The following is a 17,944-nucleotide window of genomic DNA, read 5'->3' on the forward strand; positions in this document are numbered from 1 at the left end:
AAGGTGCTAGAGGATGCTCCAAACAATAAACAGCTGAAATAGGGCAGAAAGATGAGAAAGGCAGAAAGCTCCCAGGTAAAAATATAATTATCCTAAAAGGGGAAAAAACACATTTCTTCACTTTTCTCAGCTGCCTCCACCTTTGGCATAGAAACAGCTGGGACTCGGGCGTCCCTCCCCCTCCATCTCCCATCCACCAAGACACAGACAGGCTTTTTAGCCATTTAGCCAGTACATCCCTTGGGAAACTCCCTGTCCCGGCCATTTTCCATACCCAGAGGCAGACAGCTTTGGGCAGAGACTAGTGCAGGAGATGGGGGGGAAAGGAAAAAAAAAGAGGTGGTTTCAGAGCCGAAAAAGGACTCGCCCAACGTGGGGCTCGAACCCACGACCCTGAGATTAAGAGTCTCATGCTCTACCGACTGAGCTAGCCGGGCTGCCATAGGAGGGGTTATTTGCTCTACACCTCGAGGAAGTGTAAGTTTGGAGTTAAAAAAGCCAAGTTTGTCAATGTAAAAATAAATAGAGGTGGAAAAATAAGTGGGGGCCTATATATGAGGGCGCATCCTATATATGAGGGCGCATCCTATATATGAGGGCGCATCCTATATATGAGGGCGCATCCTATATATGAGGGCGCATCCGGATGGTGCTGGCTGCCACAAAACCCTGCAGCAGGAGGGAGACACACAGCACGGGGAGGGGGGGAAGCAAGAAAAAGCCCCAAGCTGTAAAACCCAAAGCAAGAGCAGAAATAGGCTCTTACCAGGCTCTGCTTCCCGCCCGAAGTCGGAGCATCTGCCTGCCGGGGAATCGCCGCAGCCTTTATAGCCCCCTTCCTGCCGCGCCGGGCGTTGGGGCCGACCCAGGGCCTGAACGACCTTGGGACCGCCGGGGGATATTGTTCGGTTGGAACAATGCTTTCGCTTGCACCTGGGCAAACACAGCTCCTCAGCGAGCCCAGCCAGTCCCTCCGGGACGCGAAGACATTATTTCGGCAAGTCCTCCCAGGCTCTCTAACCTTCCCGATCTCCTGCAGAAAAGACCCCCAGGGGCAGATTTACCAGGCGCTCTCAGGTCCTCCTCCCCTAACATCACAGCCTGCACGCTCCGGGGCAGCTGCTTTGCTTTTGCAGCTCCCCTTTTTGAGGCTGTTGGAGGACAACACAAGCAAAGGTAGAAGAAGGTGTATTACACCCTTTGGGAGCCCGGCCATAAAGCAAACCCTCCCACCTTGCTCAGCATGTTTAATCACACTCTGGTTTATCTCACCCTGTGCAGCCCCGGCAATTTTTTCATGCAACAGAGAAAAGACTAAAAAAACAACAGTTGAACCAGCTCGATGCAAGCAAATATTCACCCGGTCTTGGAGCAACTAGCAGGACGCGAGCCCAGCCTTTTTGTTTCGATAATTTTGTGAGTGGCACTTGCATAAAAAAAGGTTCAGTGCTTCCTGCTCTCTCCCCTGCCTTGCTTGCGTTTTTGTTGCTTCGCCCTCCTCGCCCATCGCCGCGCGATGTTTATGCAGCTGGTATTGCGCCGACAGCAGAAACGCGGACGATACCTGCATTTCTTCAAGCATGAAGCCAGATTTAACTCCCCGAGGTGCTCAGAAGCGAGGAGCAAGCAGAGGAAGCCCCCGGCGGGTTGGATCCTCGGGCACTACTGGCCACGCAGCCCAATAATTTCGGCAGGGGGAGAGCGTGGAATAACGTTTCCCTGGTCAGGCAAATTTTCCTGATGGGAAATAGCAGCTTCCCTCATTTTCACCATGGCTCGTTTTAACTAAAGCTACTGGGTTACGCCGCGAGCTGAAACTGCAGCTTGCCAAAATCACTGAGAAAATATTATTGGTGCCATTATTTCCTGCATAAAGCGGTAATAAATGACAACGCAGCATCAAGGCTTGAGTTAGAAGGGAAGAGATCACCCTGACGGACTTGAGACCAAAGGAAAACGTAGAAGAGCAGGAAAGGGAGGCAACCGGTGGAAAGGACGAGAAAAAGAATTAAAAGGGATCTTTCCTCCCTTTAGCTGAAAGGGGATGAATATTAAGAGGGCCACCCCGCTCCTGTATGACAGTGGGCAGGTGCAGCTCCTTCCTCATCCTCTCCCATTACAAACCCAGCATGGGGATGGGGGAACGGGGTTGCTTTTGCACTTCCTCCTGCGAGAAGTGGCTCCAAATTTTTGCTACAGAAAAAAGGAAAAGCTCAAGCGCCCAACGTGGGGCTCGAACCCACGACCCTGAGATTAAGAGTCTCATGCTCTACCGACTGAGCTAGCCGGGCTGCTGGGAAAGAGGCATCGCGCAGCCCTGAAGCTGCAGCCCTGGGTGCAATGGGTGGGGGAAGGAAAAGCTGCGACCGGGCAAAACTTGCTGCAGCACAAATCCCCGTGCTCTGCCCCGGGGTCTCCGGGGTGGTGGTGGCGGGGGGGGAAACCCCACACGAGTTCAGCCGCGGGGAACGCGCGAGTGGGGAGCGGAGGAAGGCGGGAGCACGGAGAGGCTGGATGCGCCGCATCGCACGGGTGGGAAAGCGCATGGCAAAAAAAAAAAAAAGCAGGAGGGAAAAGAAAAAAGCCAAAAAAAAGCGACTTTCCCTGACCGGGAATCGAACCCGGGCCGCGGCGGTGAGAGCGCCGAATCCTAACCACTAGACCACCAGGGAGCTGCTGCGGAGCCCCTTTTCGGCTACAGCATCGCATTTAGGCACTTCCCCCGGGACCCAGCGGAGCTGCTTTTTGCCGGCCCCAGGGGGGTGAGAGCGCAAAAAGGAGGGTTGCACGGGAGGCAGAGGGGTCTCCGGCGGATTTCGGCTTTTTCCCCTACCAAAACAACCCCTCTTGTAACAACCCAGCCGCCTGCAACGTTAGAATGCTCCCAGGTAAGCAGGGCCTCGGGCTTGTCTTCTGCTGCCATCCAGCGGTAGGCCTTTTCTGGTGGCTTCTCCAACACCTTGAGGTCCTGCAGGGGCACCCCCAGAAGCTATGCCAAAAGGTCTTGCAGATGCATAAATGACATCTTCCTCCCACTTTGCCCCTCTCCTGGGGACACCGGTCTCCCGAGCGCAGGAGGCCAAGGGGATAAGAGCACATCTGCCTGCTTCTGTTGGATGCAACAGGCCTTCCCGACCTCTGGCTTCGTCTCAGCGCATTCAGCTGGGTGGAAAACATCCCAGGATCAAAAATATGATGGACAAATTCCCCTGTGTCTCAGGTGCAATATGAGTGAAGAGAGCTGCTCGCTAGGGCTGAAGCGGCTGCATGCAAAAATAGGCACCACTCCATCACGATATCGCTGCAAAGGGACTGGTCTGTTCTGACCTTGAGACTTGTAAGAGTTTGAGACTGTTTTTTTCAGTTTGCCTGATTTTGAAGCCTCTTTCCCATTTTTTCCCCGGAAGGTATAACTGTTGCACAGACCTCCGAGTGCTGCACGCTGCTCTTACAGGGGAGCCCCCATTTTCAGCAGAGCTTCAGTTCCACCCCTAACACCCCTCACTGTGCCTAACATCACACTGGCACGTATCTGCGAGCGGAAGAGAAAGGAGGCTTCTGCAGGAGGGAGAAAACAATTCAGCAGAAAAAGCACTGAAGTTTCCACTGTCCTTACATCCAAGTCTCTGGAAGAATGGAAACACCAAAGGCTTTAACAAAAGCTGCACGGCAATGTAGGTCAGCAGAGATGCAGAAAGGAAGGGAGAATCCAGCTTTAACAGCAGTAGCTCATGCTCCAGAGAGTTAACTGAGCACAGAGCCAAGGATTTTGGCAGCTATTCTAGGTCATGTCCAGCTAACAAATAAATCTACACAGGAGCAACAATGCATGACTGCAAAGTCACCCCCCCCTGCACCCAAATCTTATTTTTCAGCTCAGATGTAGGCCAGACACATACAAAACACATTGGAGGAAGGGAGGAGACACTCACTGCTAGGTTTCAACTTCAGGTGCAGCTGAGATGAACCACGGTGCAAGCTGGCAGGGGAAGCAACAGGAAGAAACTCAACCAGGACAAAGAAACTGGACATGAGAGCCAAGCTCCTCCAACAGAGCTGAGAAGGGGCTGCTAGCTCAGGGCTGAGCTTAAATAGAGCCCCTGGGCCACGGGCAGGGTGTGGGTGGAGGTCCCAGGTGGGGCTGCTCAGGGCAATTAATGCCTATTAGCACCCTCAAGGCCCTTGGTCCTTCCACTTCAGCCAAAACTCTGCTGTTGGTCACAGGATCACAGGGTGGTTGAGGCTGGAGGCATCCTGGGAGGTCGTCTGGTCCAACCACTCCGGCTCAAGCAGCGTCACCTAGAGCACGTTGCCCAGAACTGTGTCCAGTCAGGTTTTGAGTATCTCCAAGGATGGAGATGCCACGATTTTTCCAGTCTCCACAGTATCTGTACAAGCTGAGGACATGACAGCTAAGACTTGCCCAGAGCGGTCTTTATCTGTATCTAAACTAGTGATGGAAGGACGAAGACACTCGATGCCTCTGAAACCGCTGCCAAAAACGGCATCCCTCAAAGCTTCACCAATGCAAAAGTATAAATGCAAATTATTCCTCTGCATCCCCGCGAAAAGCAAACACCGACAGTTCTGGGTGCCGAGGAGTCCTGGGATGAAGGCCTCATCCCGCTCCCTCTGTAGAGGGCTCAGGTTCCAAACTGCCCAGAAATAACCACTAAGCTAAAGCGTAATAAAAAGCGCACAAAGCACCCGGATGTCGCGGGGAAGCACGTTGCAGAGAGGAGGGGTGCTGCTGCGCTTCTTTTTCTTGCGAAAGGAAAAGGAAGAGGCTGTTCCTGCAGAAGTTTCGTCGGTGGAAAGACGGCAGGAGATTTTCTGAGGCCATAATGTCTTTCTAGACGGATGGAGCATGCGGAGGCTGCTGCCTCAACAGGTTGGAGAAGATGGTTGTCCCACTATGCCTGCTACCGCAGGGAAAATGAAGGGAGGGGGACCCAAAAAACCTTTGTTTCTGCCTGGTTTCGAACCAGGGACCTTTCGCGTGTTAGGCGAACGTGATAACCACTACACTACAGAAACCTGCAGATGTTCCTGCTGAAGGTGATGTTCAGTGGGAATGAGGAGTAAAGGCCGTTTCATGGAGCTCCTCCACTCCCAATGACCCTCTCCACATCTGTTTGCCCTTCTTTTCCTCTTCCCCAAGAGGACAGACAGGGGAAAGTCTCTCCCCCCTCATTAACACCCATCCGTGCTCTTGACGGGCGATTTTGGATGGTCAAAGCAAGGAACACAACCAAGGAAAACTCAATACAAGGCTTTTCTGCATTGAAGCTGTTTGCAGCCCCTTCTGACCTGGAGAGAAGATGGTGAGCAAGGGGGTAAGTAGACTACCTTTTGCTTCACAGCCAGGGGAAATGCTCCGATTAAAGCTGTTTTTCTTTATTTCCATTCCAAGAAAGCAAGGAGATTGTAGCCAAAGCCTGGCTAAAGGTGGGGAAAATGCCTTGGGAGGAATCATACTTCACCACCAAGCCCAAGGATTTCTCTCTGCATGCATCACCTCGGCAGCGAGGCTGGGACTTTCCTCCCCAACCTTGCACAGGCGGGGATGGAGCAGAAAAAAGGACCACGCAGCAAGGAGACACCAGGGAAAGGAGTAGGAGTTACCAGCCCTGCTCCAGCTCAGAACCACAGGCCACTTTTCTGCTCATTCATCACTTTGCCTGCTGCAAGGAAGGTGGCCGGGGAACCTTCTCCTGTTGACCAAACCAGGATAGGGGTGAAGACCAGAGTCACTCTCCCCACACCTATGGGACTTCACTAATGGCCCAGCTCTTTTGTTTTCCCCAAGACAGAGATGGAGAAAAACCATAATGATGTTTCTGCCCGGTTTCGAACCGGGGACCTTTCGCGTGTGAGGCGAACGTGATAACCACTACACTACAGAAACTGGGTGACCTGTGCAACCTTGCATCATCTCTGCAACAGGCGGGCTCCGCAGGACGTTTGCTCCAGGATCTCCAGGGCATTTGCTCTAGGCACCCCAAACCCATCCAGGAAACACCAACGCACACAACTCAGCAGCTTTTCCGTCTCTCTAGTGTTCTCCATCCAACCCAGCCCACAAACCCACCTGTTCTGGACCTGTTTCCTTTGCCCATCCGGCTTCAAGAGTCGGGTTTTGCCCCAAGCTGTGTCTGCTCCCCAGGTCCGTCATCCTACCTGCACGGGTTGTGCATGCTCGGGTGCAGCCGTGGGACCTGCAGAGGGCTAGGGGAATGGGCTAGGGGGTTGCAGAGGGTGGAAGAGATGGAGGTGGGTGTTTGGGCTGGCTGCAGGAGACCCTGCTTCATCCTTCTGCAGAGAGGGTGCAAGGAGCTGCACACAGTGGGTTTCTGTAGTGTAGTGGTTATCACGTTCGCCTCACACGCGAAAGGTCCCTGGTTCGAAACCAGGCAGAAACAGGGTGCTGTTTTTTTTTCCCCCTTGTCCTGGAAAAGCAGAAAACCAAAGCCCCTGGCTTCGTTGAGTCCCCACGTGAGGGCAACGCGTTCGCGCACGCCGATCAGGCCTTCAAATCACAAGTCCGGGTTTTGTTCCTGTTTCTTCCACGATATAAAGGCCAAAGGGAAGAAAACAGGATGCGTTCTGCTGTGAAGCTTTGCTAAATCCTTGCAAGAAGCAAGATAGTACCATTAAGTCCCGTATATATGTGTGCGTCGCGGTATAGAAAACAGGTTTCACTGTTTCTCCCTGAAAGAGAACAGAGCCAGGCCCTTTCCCTTCTGAACTTCATCCCCGCTGCTCTGCATTTGAAATGTTGTCGTCTGAAGGACGTAGAAGGGAGACAGCCGGAAGATCTTTGAAAAAGCAAAACAGCCCCTCCATAAAAACCTTTGTTTCTGCCCGGTTTCGAACCAGGGACCTTTCGCGTGTTAGGCGAACGTGATAACCACTACACTACAGAAACCAGCTGTGGGCACCTGGCCGCATCCTTTCCGGAGGAGGATCCAACCGAGCCGTCAACTCCCACCTGGATGCAGCCAGGAGTGACCGGCTCAAGCTGGGTTTTTGGAGGGGGAAACTGGTGCAGAGATCTGCCGAGGTCCCGAACCCACTCTGATTTAGTAATATTTTTTTAAAAAGGTCATTTTTGTAGCCACTGCCCGCTTAGTTTGGGGGGGGGGGGGCAGAAGACGTTTCATTTTGAGCAAGGGGGCCGCGTGAACGTGAGGGGCTGCTGGGACAGCAGGTAGCGCATCACCTCCTGGAGGCGGCAACATCCAGGTGCAGAGAAGCCCTTCGGGAACCCCCCAGAGAGGGAAAAAATAACCATTTGGAAAGATTTCACTCTCTATTTTTTTTGAAAGAAAGAGCCTTCCCTGACCGGGAATCGAACCCGGGCCACGGCGGTGAAAGCGCCGGATCCTAACCACTAGACCACCAGGGAGAGCTGTTTTGGGGCTGTTTGGTTATTTCTGCTGGTCCTAGAGGAAGGGGCAGCGTCTGCCCATCAGGGCACGACCCGGGCAAGCCCGGCCCCGACGTGGCTACTTTGGTCCCACTGAGCTACTGCGAGGTGGCAGCTTTGGGGCCAAAAAGCGCTAGAAACGACGTTGGTGCCGCTGGAGATAATCCGGATTTTCTGTTTTCTGCCCCTGGAGCCTGGCGGATTTTTTTTTCCTCGCTCCCTGGGAGCTCGGTCAGAGCCGGGATGGGTGAAGGCGGCGCTGGCACAGCCCTTCCTCCTGCCCTCTGCAAGAGGCGCCCCAAACCCGTGCCGAGATAAAAGATGGGATTGCCAGAAATAGCCCCGAAGCGCGCTCCCTGGTGGTCTAGTGGCTAGGATTCGGCGCTTTCACCGCCGCGGCCCGGGTTCGATTCCCGGTCAGGGAAAAAAAGAAAGCTTCCTTTTGTCTTAATTTGCCCAAACTCACCAATATTTACCCTCTATTTAATACCTTCGATTTCACTTCTGCCAGAAAGTTACTGGTTATTCCCACAAAGCACCCATCAGAGGTGCAAACTGCCGAGCTATTTCTACAAGAGAAATATTTCTCCAGCAGCTGTTTCACCTTCTCTTCCAGGAATATCGAAGCCGCTGATTCACAAATCTCTGCACGAAAGTGGCAAAAGTTCATTTTTGCCCGGCGTGTTTCTGCCCGGTTTCGAACCGGGGACCTTTCGCGTGTGAGGCGAACGTGATAACCACTACACTACAGAAACCACCCGCAAACCCGCACCCCCTCCCTCGCCCCTCACCCTTATCCCAAAGTTTAAAAAAACACCCGGGTCTCTGGGTGCAAAAGCACGGGTTTAAAAAAGGAATGGGGGGGGGGGAGAGGTCTCTGGAGTCTCGGAGCCTTCCGCTACTCCTTCTGGTGTTCAAATCATCCGAGCAGGGAAAAATTTCATCGCGAGGTTCCCTCCTGACCCATCTCTTGCTCACCTTGCATTTAATTGCAAGACCCAAAGTCGTCTAGTAAGAAATCCCAGGCTTTCCAGCCGGTCTCGAAGGCTCTCCTCGTTCACCCACCACCCACCTAGGAGGGCTCATGGGAGGCGAGAGGCAGCAGGGGCGGATTTTTCCTGTCTGGCGGTGCAGCCGCTGGAGGAGGAGGGTGCAAGAAACCTCTTGCAAAAGAAATTCTCCCTTTTTTTCCCCCCCTTTGCGGAGGGGGCACAGAAGAGGCAGGAGGGGGGGAAAAAAGAGGCACAGGCTAACACAGGAAAGAAGATAAAAATTCAGGGCGAAGGAGCCCGGCTAGCTCAGTCGGTAGAGCATGAGACTCTTAATCTCAGGGTCGTGGGTTCGAGCCCCACGTTGGGCGCTTGAGCTTTTCCCTTTTTTTTTTTAATTCCCCTTTTCCTTCAGCAATTCCTCCCTTTCCAGCCTCGGCCTCCCGCCTCTGCTGCCGCAACCTCTCGCAACGCCGCCATAAACAACCTCCCCCCCCAAAAAAAAAAATCTATCGGTCGGGATATTTCCCCTTTTCGGGTGTTTTCTCCCCAGTTGTCAGGATGGCCGAGTGGTCTAAGGCGCCAGACTCAAGGCTCTGCCTTCCCTGCAGCCGGGTCTTCTGGTCTCCGCGTGGAGGCGTGGGTTCAAATCCCACTCCTGACAGATGCTTTTATTTTTTTCCCCTCCTTTTTTTTTTCTTGCCACAAAAAAAAAAAGAAGATTTCTCGCACCTGCATTCGCCGGGAAACCTAACACCTTTTTACCTGCTGGTCGCATTTTTTTTTGGACTAGGGGCTTTTGCAGATGCTGAAGGGACCTGCGAACCGCCACGGCAGCAATCGCCCGGGGTGGCTGGAAGAGCAATTAAACAGCAAAAGCCTCGCTGGAGCCTCTGGGGTGATTTTGGGATCGGTGTCTCGAGGAAGAGGCTTTGGGGGCCAAATTTGGGGCAGCAGCTGGGTCAGGAGGGGGACAGGAAGGAAAGGGCTGCAGAGCGCGTTTCTGTAGTGTAGTGGTTATCACGTTCGCCTCACACGCGAAAGGTCCCCGGTTCGAAACCGGGCAGAAACACTCCTTTTTTTTTTTTTTAATTATTATTATTCCTCTTATTTTTTTCCCCCTCCCTCTCTCCCCAAAGACAGTCTGCCTTGCCAGTTCAGCCCAGGTTTTAAGGCAGGTTTTGTGCACAAACGCACGCCGTTACGCCCCGCTGCTCTGAAGTGGAAAGGGGCGGGAAGGAGAGAGGGAGTGAAAGAGGGAAGGAATAAGCAGGCAAGGGCAGAAATGCTTCTTAGGCAACACCTTTCCTTAATATGAGAGGGTGTCCCTGAAAAAAAGAGGAGGCCAAAAAAAAAAAAAATACTCAAGGAAAAGGGAGTTCCCTGACCGGGAATCGAACCCGGGCCGCGGCGGTGAGAGCGCCGAATCCTAACCACTAGACCACCAGGGAGCCCATACGCAGCGTCTTGCCCGCTGCAGCCTCCAAGCCGTCAAAACCTGCTAATTTTCCATGCGTCTTCGACCCGTCTCCCACTTATTTTCGGCCCCTTCCCCGCCCTTACTCCACCGCGCCACCTCGGTGGCGACCCGCACCGCCAGTAGCAGTTTTGCACCAGGAGTCATGACTTTCTTTGGAGAACCGTGGCTCAGCGTTTCCCGGGCGCATCGAGATTACATTTCCCCGCGCCCAGCTGTTTCTTTCACAGAGGGAAAGCAAGCCCCACGGGCGGACCAGCGAGGCCCACCCTCGCACCCAGCAAGAAGCACTTGCCCGTAGCACGATGCAAGAATGGCTATTGCTAACGTAAGACTCGGCTCAGCTCAGCGCCGGTACAAAACAATCGCCACACCAGACTGCAAAAGCAGCAGTTCCTCTATTACCATTTCCGTATTTTGCGGTCAGCAGCAGAGGCAAACAAGGCGTTTCAAGCTACCAAAGACGCATGTGTACAATCTGTCCAGGTATCTTAAAACACTGACTCCATTCACTGGAAAGATGCTCTCGTGAGCATCCTCCGTCCCCTCTGGATTCCTCCTTACGCTCCCAAGTAGCCACGAGGCGCTAGCTGGCCCCCAGGCGGTTGGTCGACACAAGGTTAAAGCCGACGCTGCCTTCAGAAGGATTTGTTGCTCTTGGTTTTAGGCACCTCCAGTAGACTTGTCTTCGTGCCAGCGAGTCAATCTCCTACACGTGGTTTGTTGACCCATTTCTAGATGAGCTCAGTTATACCCTCGCCGTCCTTCGCTGACTCGAGCGGGACCGTAGGTCGCATGGCTGCAAGGATTTGCCTCTCCAGGTTGCGACACACGTAGGGCAAAGATGTGACCGTCATGCAGCACTAAGCACTGGTCCAACACAAACTAGGGGTCTGGATGCTGTGGATTTAAAGTCGTACTGGCAGCCTTCCTGCAAGATCGAGTATTGTCCACCTTGCTGTTGGCTTGGCTGACCACCTCGGCATCAAAGACAGCCAAAAAGCTCGAAGCCATCCTGAACTCCTTGCGTTCTCCAGGTTTGCGCATCTTCATCCTTGGCATCTAAAGGGAGAGGTTCCGTCATGCAGCTGCAGAGGGATGTCCAGAAAGCTCAGCGAGCTGGAAAAGTCGGGCAAAGGGTCCAACAAACAGCAGAAACACCCAGGAGAGGGTAGGGAGAGGGGAAACTGGGTCCGTCACTTCGGGAACCAGCATAGGTTCAGCTTGGCCGCATCCTTGTCCTCCAATATAGAGGGAAAAAAGGTTCTTGAAAGGGGTTTTACGGGCACGGCTGCACCAGGGCCGCATCGCTGGCAAAGTCTTCAGCCAGTAGAGCAGCCCTCGTCCCACGTGCCACCAGCTCTGCAACAGCAGATGCCTCTTGCTGAGCTGGACGATGGGGAAGGAAATTTTGCCATCCCGCTTGTGCTAGGCAGGACGGTGCCTTCTTCATGCTCCCCAAAGCTGCCTCTGGGGTGGTAGGACCCCGTGGTGTCTCCAGAGGCTTGTGAGTGAGGCTCAAGTGGAGCATGCCCCCGGAGCGGTCATGGGGAGAGCGTGAACTGGCACCCTCTCCCCAGGCAGAGCAGAGGGAGGATTCGCTCCCCTGCGAATGAAGCTGGCGGGTAGGTGAAGATGGGGGCCTCGTTTTTGGAGTCAAAAAAGGCCACTCGCCCCGCCTCGTAGTCCAGGTAAATCCCGATCACCTTGGGGGGAGCGAGCAGGGAGATGGGGATGGTGGGAGAAGTGAGAGCCTGGTACTGGCTCCCGCACTGCCCCATAGCCCAGATCCCCACCTCCGGGTTGACGCTGATCCGTCCCTTCCTCCTCACGGACTCCTTGGCCACCCCGACGGCCCAGGCTTCCCCGTCCCCCACCTCCACCTCCCAGTAGTGCCTCCCCGCGCCGAAACCCTCGCAGCCCAGGACGCAGCGGGAGGCGTCGAATCGCTTGGGGTTGTCGGGCACGGGGTGGCGCGTGTCCTCCCATCTCACGCTCTTCCGATCCTCGGAGAGGACCAGGCGGGGATGCGCCGTCTCTGGATCCAGGGTCAAGCTTACTGGGGACAGCGAGAAAGAAAACGATCGTTGGAGGCAGGGTCAGAAGTACGTCTACGTGGCGTTGCACCAGCACTTCTCAGCCCTGGTTGAGGTAGCCTTACTCAGACCCGCTGCAAAGAGCCCCCCCGTGTAACCTCAAACCCTCTCCTCAGCAATTCCTCTGTACCTTGAAATTTCATCAACATCTCCTTGAGAGCAAAATTCTTCTGAGGAAAACCGGGGGGTTTCTCTCCCAGCTCCGGTGAGACCTTTTCTGACTTCTGGACGTCATCCTTTTCAAGCCTGGGAAGGAACAAAAGACCTTGCTGATAATGATGCCTTCCCCCATAATTGTCGTTATACCCTGAGCAATTTTCATATAAAGAGCAGCTTTGTAATAGGATTGGAGGGAAGGCTTGGCCCCAGGGAAGTCATTAAGGACTTTCCGGAGAAGAATTTGCTGACCCAGAGCACACACTCACTTTGTAAATGTTTTCACCTCAGCTAATGCCTCCATGGCCTTTGCTTTTCATGGAGGGGCATGACTCATCTCATTCAGAAGCAGGTCAGATGAATCATGCTCTGCAAGTCCCCTCCTTTTGTCTACAAAGGGGCCAGGATAACCAGGCCTCTGCCCTGGAGACATTCAAAGCGAGGAGAAAAGAGCGTCACAACCAGCCGCTTCGGCCAAGCCTGAACTTCTCCCCCCTGCGTTTCCTTGGTGCGACCAAACGCTCAGTGAATCAAGAGCCCTCAGCAGCCTCGGCTCTCCTGATGCGGCCCCGGCCAAGCGGGCTCGGCTAGCTTAGCTGTAGCCACCTGAGCACTCAGATATGCTCTGAGCAAATCCCTCAGCCCTACTTCAGTTCCCAAGCATCGTGCCCTAAAGAGTCCCTGGACAGCAAAGCCTTTCTAGCATGACCAGCAATGCTTGAGGCCAAGGGAAGTGCAGGCAATAAAACTGTCTTTCCTTGTTTGGTTGGTTTTTTTCTTTCAAATAATCTACCTTCTCGGCCTATTTCCAAAGAGCATTACTCATGAAGAGGTCTGTTACTGGTACAGAAGTTCACACGGGGTTCTCTCCCACTTGGAAGCACTCATCAGTATGTAACATCTGAGTATCTTAAGACTGTTGGACTGTTTTTGACCAGCTCACAAAGGCGAGGTGTGAGAGCTCGGCTCACATCCTCCAGAAAACCCACCACGGACGGTTTTGATGCAGGGACTAGAGGAGAAGTTGAAGCAGAGCTGGAGGTACCATCGTCCCACCTGGTACTCTTAGCTGGTCTCCAGCGCCCTACTTGGACTCGGTGCCTTTTGCTATGTTCCAGCCTATTCCTATATGTCTTTACAGTACCTAGCACACGGGGGTCATAGGGGGCTGGGATTTCGGAGTCCATCAGTGCCACCACCGTAGAGATAAACAACATTAACATCACAACATGTGAGAAGGAGCCGCAAACCTGCTCAAGATGTTTCTGCTGTCCTACAAGGGAAAGATGAGAGAAGGAAGATGAGTTCAGAGCAAAGCCAACCCGATAGTTAACTACAAGGCTGTACCGTGGGGCTGTAGGCTGACCTCAGAGGACTTAAGGCACTCCTCTGTGTTTCCCCACATCTAAAATGAGTCCCGAAATACTGATTTGCCTGTAGAGCATTTGCAGAGCTGCTGCTGGGCTAGGTGAGGTCGTAGCAACATTAATGAGTTGCTCTTTGTAGTCTACCCACAACCTTTCATATCATTTCAGGTCACCTGTTTGAATAACTAGCTGAAAGAGATGAGTTGCACCCAGAAACTGCCCACTCTCCAGAGACACTGAGTATAAAGGGATTTAGGCAATGTTTTTGGATGGAGACCTCTCAAATGGGGCGGATGAATCCCATACTCAGAAATGTGTGGTCATCCAAGTAGATCGCACTTGATTTAAAGTATTCCTGTGGACAGCTGGGCCATGTTTGTGAGTGTTTAAGGAAAATATGTATTTAATATGACAGTTTTTTTTAAAGCTTAAAAAGAGGGAGGATTTAGAGCGCATTTGACTCCTAGGCTGGTGGCCCCAGTGATGTTCCTGGTCAACGGTCTTCCCCGGGGGCTGAGCTCTCACCTGCAGGAATTCACACGCCGGCTGCTGACACTTTTCTTCCAGCTCTCTAATCTCCTCGCTGATGGAGGAGATTTCCTCTGAGAGCCTGGTGATGTTCTCCTCCTGTCTCTTCACGATCTCCTGGTCCAGCTCTGCCAGCCGGCCCAAGAGAAGACGCTCCTGGCCCTCCACAAACTGGTGCAGCTCCTCGATTTCAGACACGACCTTCTGTCTCTCCGTTTCCACCCTTTCCTGCAACAAGAACCGACATGCGCAAGGACTGGGCAGGGAAGGGAGACAGAAAGGGCTGGGAGCGGTCCCAGATGGGCTGGTTTAGGGTGACAAATTTCGGCACAGCACAACCCAGGGCCCCGTGCAGAGGAACGTTCAGTATTTGAGACAATTTTTTTTTTTCTTTTTTCCACTGTTTCTAGGCGGAAGTGGCTGGCTAAGGGCATTTCCCACGGACTGAACTCCTCATGCCTGCAGTACTGTAGACCTTTGAACGACAGGGCAAGAAGCAAAGCAGAACCATAAACAGATAAGCCGGAGAAAGAGATCGGAGAAAGGGAAAACAAGGCAAGAAAGAAGCAACTGGGTGACTCCCTTTTCTGTCACGGGGAAATTCTGGGAACCTGCCCCACTTGGGAGCAAACCAAGGAAGGAAAAGACCCATCCTGGGAAAACCATCTCCCAGCCTGCTGAGAGGTACGAGGAGCAGGAGACATGGGGGAAATGGGAGCATCTCTCAATCTGCCCCACAGACAGGCTGTCACCATGCCCGGACCTTCCCACGATGGAGAGGACATTCCCAGTTTCCACATGGAAGAGGAAAGGAAGGAAGACCACGGAAACACGATCTTTGGCGACGTATCTTCACGTCCATCGCCACGGCCAGCGGGACAACCGAAAGGAAAGAAAGGGAGAAAGCCGCCACCACCCAAGGACAAAGAACCAGAAGCTTACGAGGAAATCCAGGCTTTTCCCCTCCTCAGCCGTTTTCAGCCCCAGCAGTTTTTCTCTCCTGTCCTTCAGGATCTGCACATGAGCCTGGAATTTCTCCTGAGCAGGTAAAGACCATCTCGTTAGTGCGGTTTCTTCCCGTAGTTAGGTCCATCCCTGCACCCTGTTCATCCCACCCAGCTGGGCTCACCTCCTGCAAACTCGAAGGAGTCTCCCTTGCTTAATAATGCCATAATTTGGAAGTCTCCTGCCATTGCCAGGGGGGCTATTCATGACATAACGGCAGAGAAAAGACTCGGGCCAAGGACTGGAGCGGACGAGTGACTTGAAATGACGGAGGAGACCCCGCCGGCATCTGCTCAGGCTCAGCGTGCGCTCAGTGCTGAGCCAAAATTTATAAGCGTGGGCTGCCGGCTGGGATCAGCTGCCAAGGAACGTGCTTTCAATCGCAACCTCGCAGCCTGGCCAAGGACCCGCATCTGACATGGTGCGTATCTACATGCAGCATCTCCTGTGGCCCCCAACGTCCACGAGGGCACAGCTGACCCTGCTTCGAGCAGGCGGGCGGCCTAAATGAGCTCCTGAGGTCCCTTCCAGCCTGAATTAAACGATGATCCTGTAACGATGCTGGGACCAACAGCTTCAAGCTGGTAGGAGCCACCAGCAACGTAAGCGAGGGGCAAGAGCAGTCGGGGCAAAGCAGAGCGTGGACCGAAACACATGGAAATCTAGATGTTTGCCAGCAAAGCAGCTCTCACGGCAGCTGCTTCTTCTTCCTCCCATCCCCTCCTCCTCCTCCTCCCCGCTCTGCCCCACGCGGGGAGCTCCTACCTTGTACTCCTCCGCTGCCTCCTCGATGGGGACCACGGCGTGAGCCCGGTGCGCCTGGGACTCCCTGCAAACCAGGCAGATGGGGGCTCGGTCCTCCTCGCAGAAGAGCTTCAGAGCTTCCTGGTGCTTCTGGCACAGCCTCTCCCCGCCGGCCCCTCCTTTGGCCGCCTGCAAGCTCAGCCGCTTGGCGATCTCGATGATTTTGGCCAGCTCCCGGTTGGGTCTCAGGTTCCTCCGCGGGGCCGTCTCTTTGCACCGGGGGCAGGCGAAAGCGGTCTCGGCTTCCTCCCAGCAGCGGGTGATGCAGGCGCGGCAGAAGTTGTGGCCGCAGTGGATGGAGACGGGGTCCTGGAAGAACCCCAGGCAGATGGAGCAGGAGGCTTCGTCGTGGAAACTTTCGACGGGGCCGGCGGTGGCCATGGCCTCGGCGGGGGCCGCTTGCGCTTTCCGGCTCGCCTTGCCCTTGGCTGCTCGCCTTCCTGCAGGTGCCTCGGGGCCCGAAAGCGAGCGGGGAGGTTCGCCGCCGAGCCGGGCGCGCCGGGCAAAGCGCCCTGCTAAACGGCTGCAGAGGGCACGGGAGACGCCACCTTCCCCAACGGGGACGCGGTGGCGGGAGAGCAAAGTGAATAAGAATAACCATCCTTAATAACATCCAGGCTTGTTAGAAACCCACCTGCAAGCTTCATACGACTCCCCCCTCCCCCCCCCAAAAAAAAAACCCCAGGCAAATGCAGGGAAGGGGGAACCCCAGCCCAAAGCCTCCGCGGGTGCAGGAGCAGCCAGAAATGGGTCGTTGCATCCCTCCTCCATCCCGCTTTCCATCCCAGCCCACCTTTCCCTGGAGGCAAGCTGCTTGCTACCGAGTTCAACCCCTTAAATTCGCCCCTTTCCCCCCCCCCCCGTATCGCGTTGCACCTCTGCGGCGTGGGCTGCTCATCCCCCGGGGCTGCAAAGAGGCGCCCGAGCGAGGGTGGCTCTCCTCCCACCCGCCAAAGCTTCTCGTCAATAAATGAGCATTTAATCGCAGCGCACGGCCACGGCAATGCGGCTCCCCTACCGCAAACAGCTCTCCCTCCTTAAACGTTGAGCCGCTGGCACGCAGCGCTAACTAACTGCAGCTCCTCGTGGTACCTAACTGCCGGCTTCTGCACCGTCCTGCCAGCTTCCTCGTCTCTGCCTGCGCGCGGTACGTGGCGGCTATAAATATGTTGAATGCTGCTTTCGCTTCTCCTTTTCAACAGGAGGCTGCTGCTTTCACGGGTCCGGGCTGCGCCGATTCCCGCGCACCGGCTTCGCTTTGGTTTTTGCTTTCCTTGCACGCTCGCCCGTGCCCTTGGGGAAAGGGAGGGATTTGCTTTCGCCCTGCAAAGGAAATAACACGGTGCTGAGCTGACCCGATGGCTGGACTGGCTCCGAGATGCGGGGTCCTCCACCTGAGAGCCCGCCGTGCTGCGGCGGGGCTTCCTTCAGCCTGCAGCCCCCTCGTTTTTAGAGCAATAAGTGATATTTTTTTAGGAGAAAAACCTTCCAGCGATGGATATCTCCCCTCCTGCCGGCTTTCCTATTTGCAGCGTCACTTTACTCCGGCTGCTCTGACCTTGCAAGGTCGGTCGGGTTTGCAGACGTGCTTTCTCCCCACCAGCCTTTCTCTGCTTTCGGTTTTCGGTATTACGCCCGGGCTCCGGGTGTCACGAGTTGCCAGCGCCAAGCTCCCGCCGTGCAAACGCTCAGCCTGAAACTCGAGGCAGGGCTTTGCGCTCGCGGCCTTTGCAGAGTTAAGGGTTACGTCGGTGGGGAAGAAGCCACGGCGTTGGTTGGGGGGGAACGCGCAGAGGATGCCCCCGAGGGACAACGTTGACTCTTGCATCTAGGACGTTGCTCTTCCTCGCGCTCTTCTTCCTCCTCCTCCTGTGCTGCAAGCGCTGGGAGCTCGGCAGCTCTAAAGGAGCTTGCCAGCTTCTCCAGCAACATCAGCTGATTTTGTTGGCACCCTGAGGCCGTTAATAAGCATTAAGTTGCCCTGAGCAGCCCCACCTGGGACCCCCAACCACCCCCTGCCCATGGCCCAGGGCCCTATTTAAGCTCAGCCCTGGGGTCTCAGCCCCAGTCTGTGTTTGCTCTCCTCTGATGCT

General features: G+C 54.5%; 1 protein-coding gene and 12 non-coding genes across 18 annotated transcripts; 5 read left to right on the forward strand and 8 right to left on the reverse strand.

Annotated features, from left to right (window-relative positions):
• Window positions 1–364: 364 nt before the first annotated feature.
• On the reverse strand, window positions 365–437 carry TRNAK-CUU (transfer RNA lysine (anticodon CUU)). Its single transcript has one exon. It is a non-coding gene; the product is annotated as a tRNA-Lys (tRNA).
• A 1,781-nt stretch (window positions 438–2,218) lies between these two features.
• Window positions 2,219–2,291, reverse strand: TRNAK-CUU (transfer RNA lysine (anticodon CUU)). Its single transcript has one exon. It is a non-coding gene; the product is annotated as a tRNA-Lys (tRNA).
• A 2,673-nt stretch (window positions 2,292–4,964) lies between these two features.
• Window positions 4,965–5,037, reverse strand: TRNAV-AAC (transfer RNA valine (anticodon AAC)). The gene has a single exon. It is a non-coding gene; the product is annotated as a tRNA-Val (tRNA).
• Window positions 5,038–5,835: 798 nt separating this feature from the next.
• Window positions 5,836–5,908, reverse strand: TRNAV-CAC (transfer RNA valine (anticodon CAC)). The gene has a single exon. It is a non-coding gene; the product is annotated as a tRNA-Val (tRNA).
• Window positions 5,909–6,349: 441 nt separating this feature from the next.
• Window positions 6,350–6,422, forward strand: TRNAV-CAC (transfer RNA valine (anticodon CAC)). Its single transcript has one exon. It is a non-coding gene; the product is annotated as a tRNA-Val (tRNA).
• Window positions 6,423–6,855: 433 nt separating this feature from the next.
• On the reverse strand, window positions 6,856–6,928 carry TRNAV-AAC (transfer RNA valine (anticodon AAC)). Its single transcript has one exon. It is a non-coding gene; the product is annotated as a tRNA-Val (tRNA).
• Window positions 6,929–7,336: 408 nt separating this feature from the next.
• TRNAE-UUC (transfer RNA glutamic acid (anticodon UUC)) lies at window positions 7,337–7,408 on the reverse strand. The gene has a single exon. It is a non-coding gene; the product is annotated as a tRNA-Glu (tRNA).
• A 374-nt stretch (window positions 7,409–7,782) lies between these two features.
• Window positions 7,783–7,854, forward strand: TRNAE-UUC (transfer RNA glutamic acid (anticodon UUC)). The gene has a single exon. It is a non-coding gene; the product is annotated as a tRNA-Glu (tRNA).
• Window positions 7,855–8,111: 257 nt separating this feature from the next.
• TRNAV-CAC (transfer RNA valine (anticodon CAC)) lies at window positions 8,112–8,184 on the reverse strand. Its single transcript has one exon. It is a non-coding gene; the product is annotated as a tRNA-Val (tRNA).
• Window positions 8,185–8,716: 532 nt separating this feature from the next.
• TRNAK-CUU (transfer RNA lysine (anticodon CUU)) lies at window positions 8,717–8,789 on the forward strand. Its single transcript has one exon. It is a non-coding gene; the product is annotated as a tRNA-Lys (tRNA).
• A 184-nt stretch (window positions 8,790–8,973) lies between these two features.
• Window positions 8,974–9,082, forward strand: TRNAL-CAA (transfer RNA leucine (anticodon CAA)). The gene is made up of 2 exons: window positions 8,974–9,011; window positions 9,037–9,082. It is a non-coding gene; the product is annotated as a tRNA-Leu (tRNA).
• Window positions 9,083–9,417: 335 nt separating this feature from the next.
• TRNAV-CAC (transfer RNA valine (anticodon CAC)) lies at window positions 9,418–9,490 on the forward strand. The gene has a single exon. It is a non-coding gene; the product is annotated as a tRNA-Val (tRNA).
• Window positions 9,491–10,274: 784 nt separating this feature from the next.
• On the reverse strand, window positions 10,275–17,534 carry LOC104139183 (E3 ubiquitin-protein ligase TRIM39). Of its 6 annotated transcripts, none has more exons than XM_068923813.1 (8): window positions 17,410–17,534; window positions 16,870–17,174; window positions 15,813–16,374; window positions 14,985–15,080; window positions 14,040–14,270; window positions 13,398–13,420; window positions 12,122–12,237; window positions 10,275–11,954 (listed from the first exon to the last, which is right to left on the reverse strand). In XM_068923813.1, exons 3-8 carry the CDS (start codon window positions 16,230–16,232, stop codon window positions 11,440–11,442), a joined length of 1,401 nt encoding a protein of 466 aa, XP_068779914.1. In that variant the 5' UTR covers window positions 16,233–16,374; window positions 16,870–17,174; window positions 17,410–17,534; the 3' UTR covers window positions 10,275–11,439. The 6 variants fall into 6 exon arrangements, with proteins under 6 accessions (XP_068779914.1, XP_068779916.1, XP_068779918.1 ...); XM_068923815.1 differs by having other exon boundaries at window positions 16,944–17,174; window positions 17,337–17,465; XM_068923817.1 differs by having other exon boundaries at window positions 15,813–16,399; window positions 16,944–17,174; window positions 17,337–17,465.
• Between the last annotated feature and the right edge of the window lie 410 nt (window positions 17,535–17,944).

Source organism: Struthio camelus, chromosome 36 (assembly GCF_040807025.1).
Source record: "Struthio camelus isolate bStrCam1 chromosome 36, bStrCam1.hap1, whole genome shotgun sequence".
Lineage (NCBI taxonomy): Eukaryota > Metazoa > Chordata > Aves > Struthioniformes > Struthionidae > Struthio > Struthio camelus.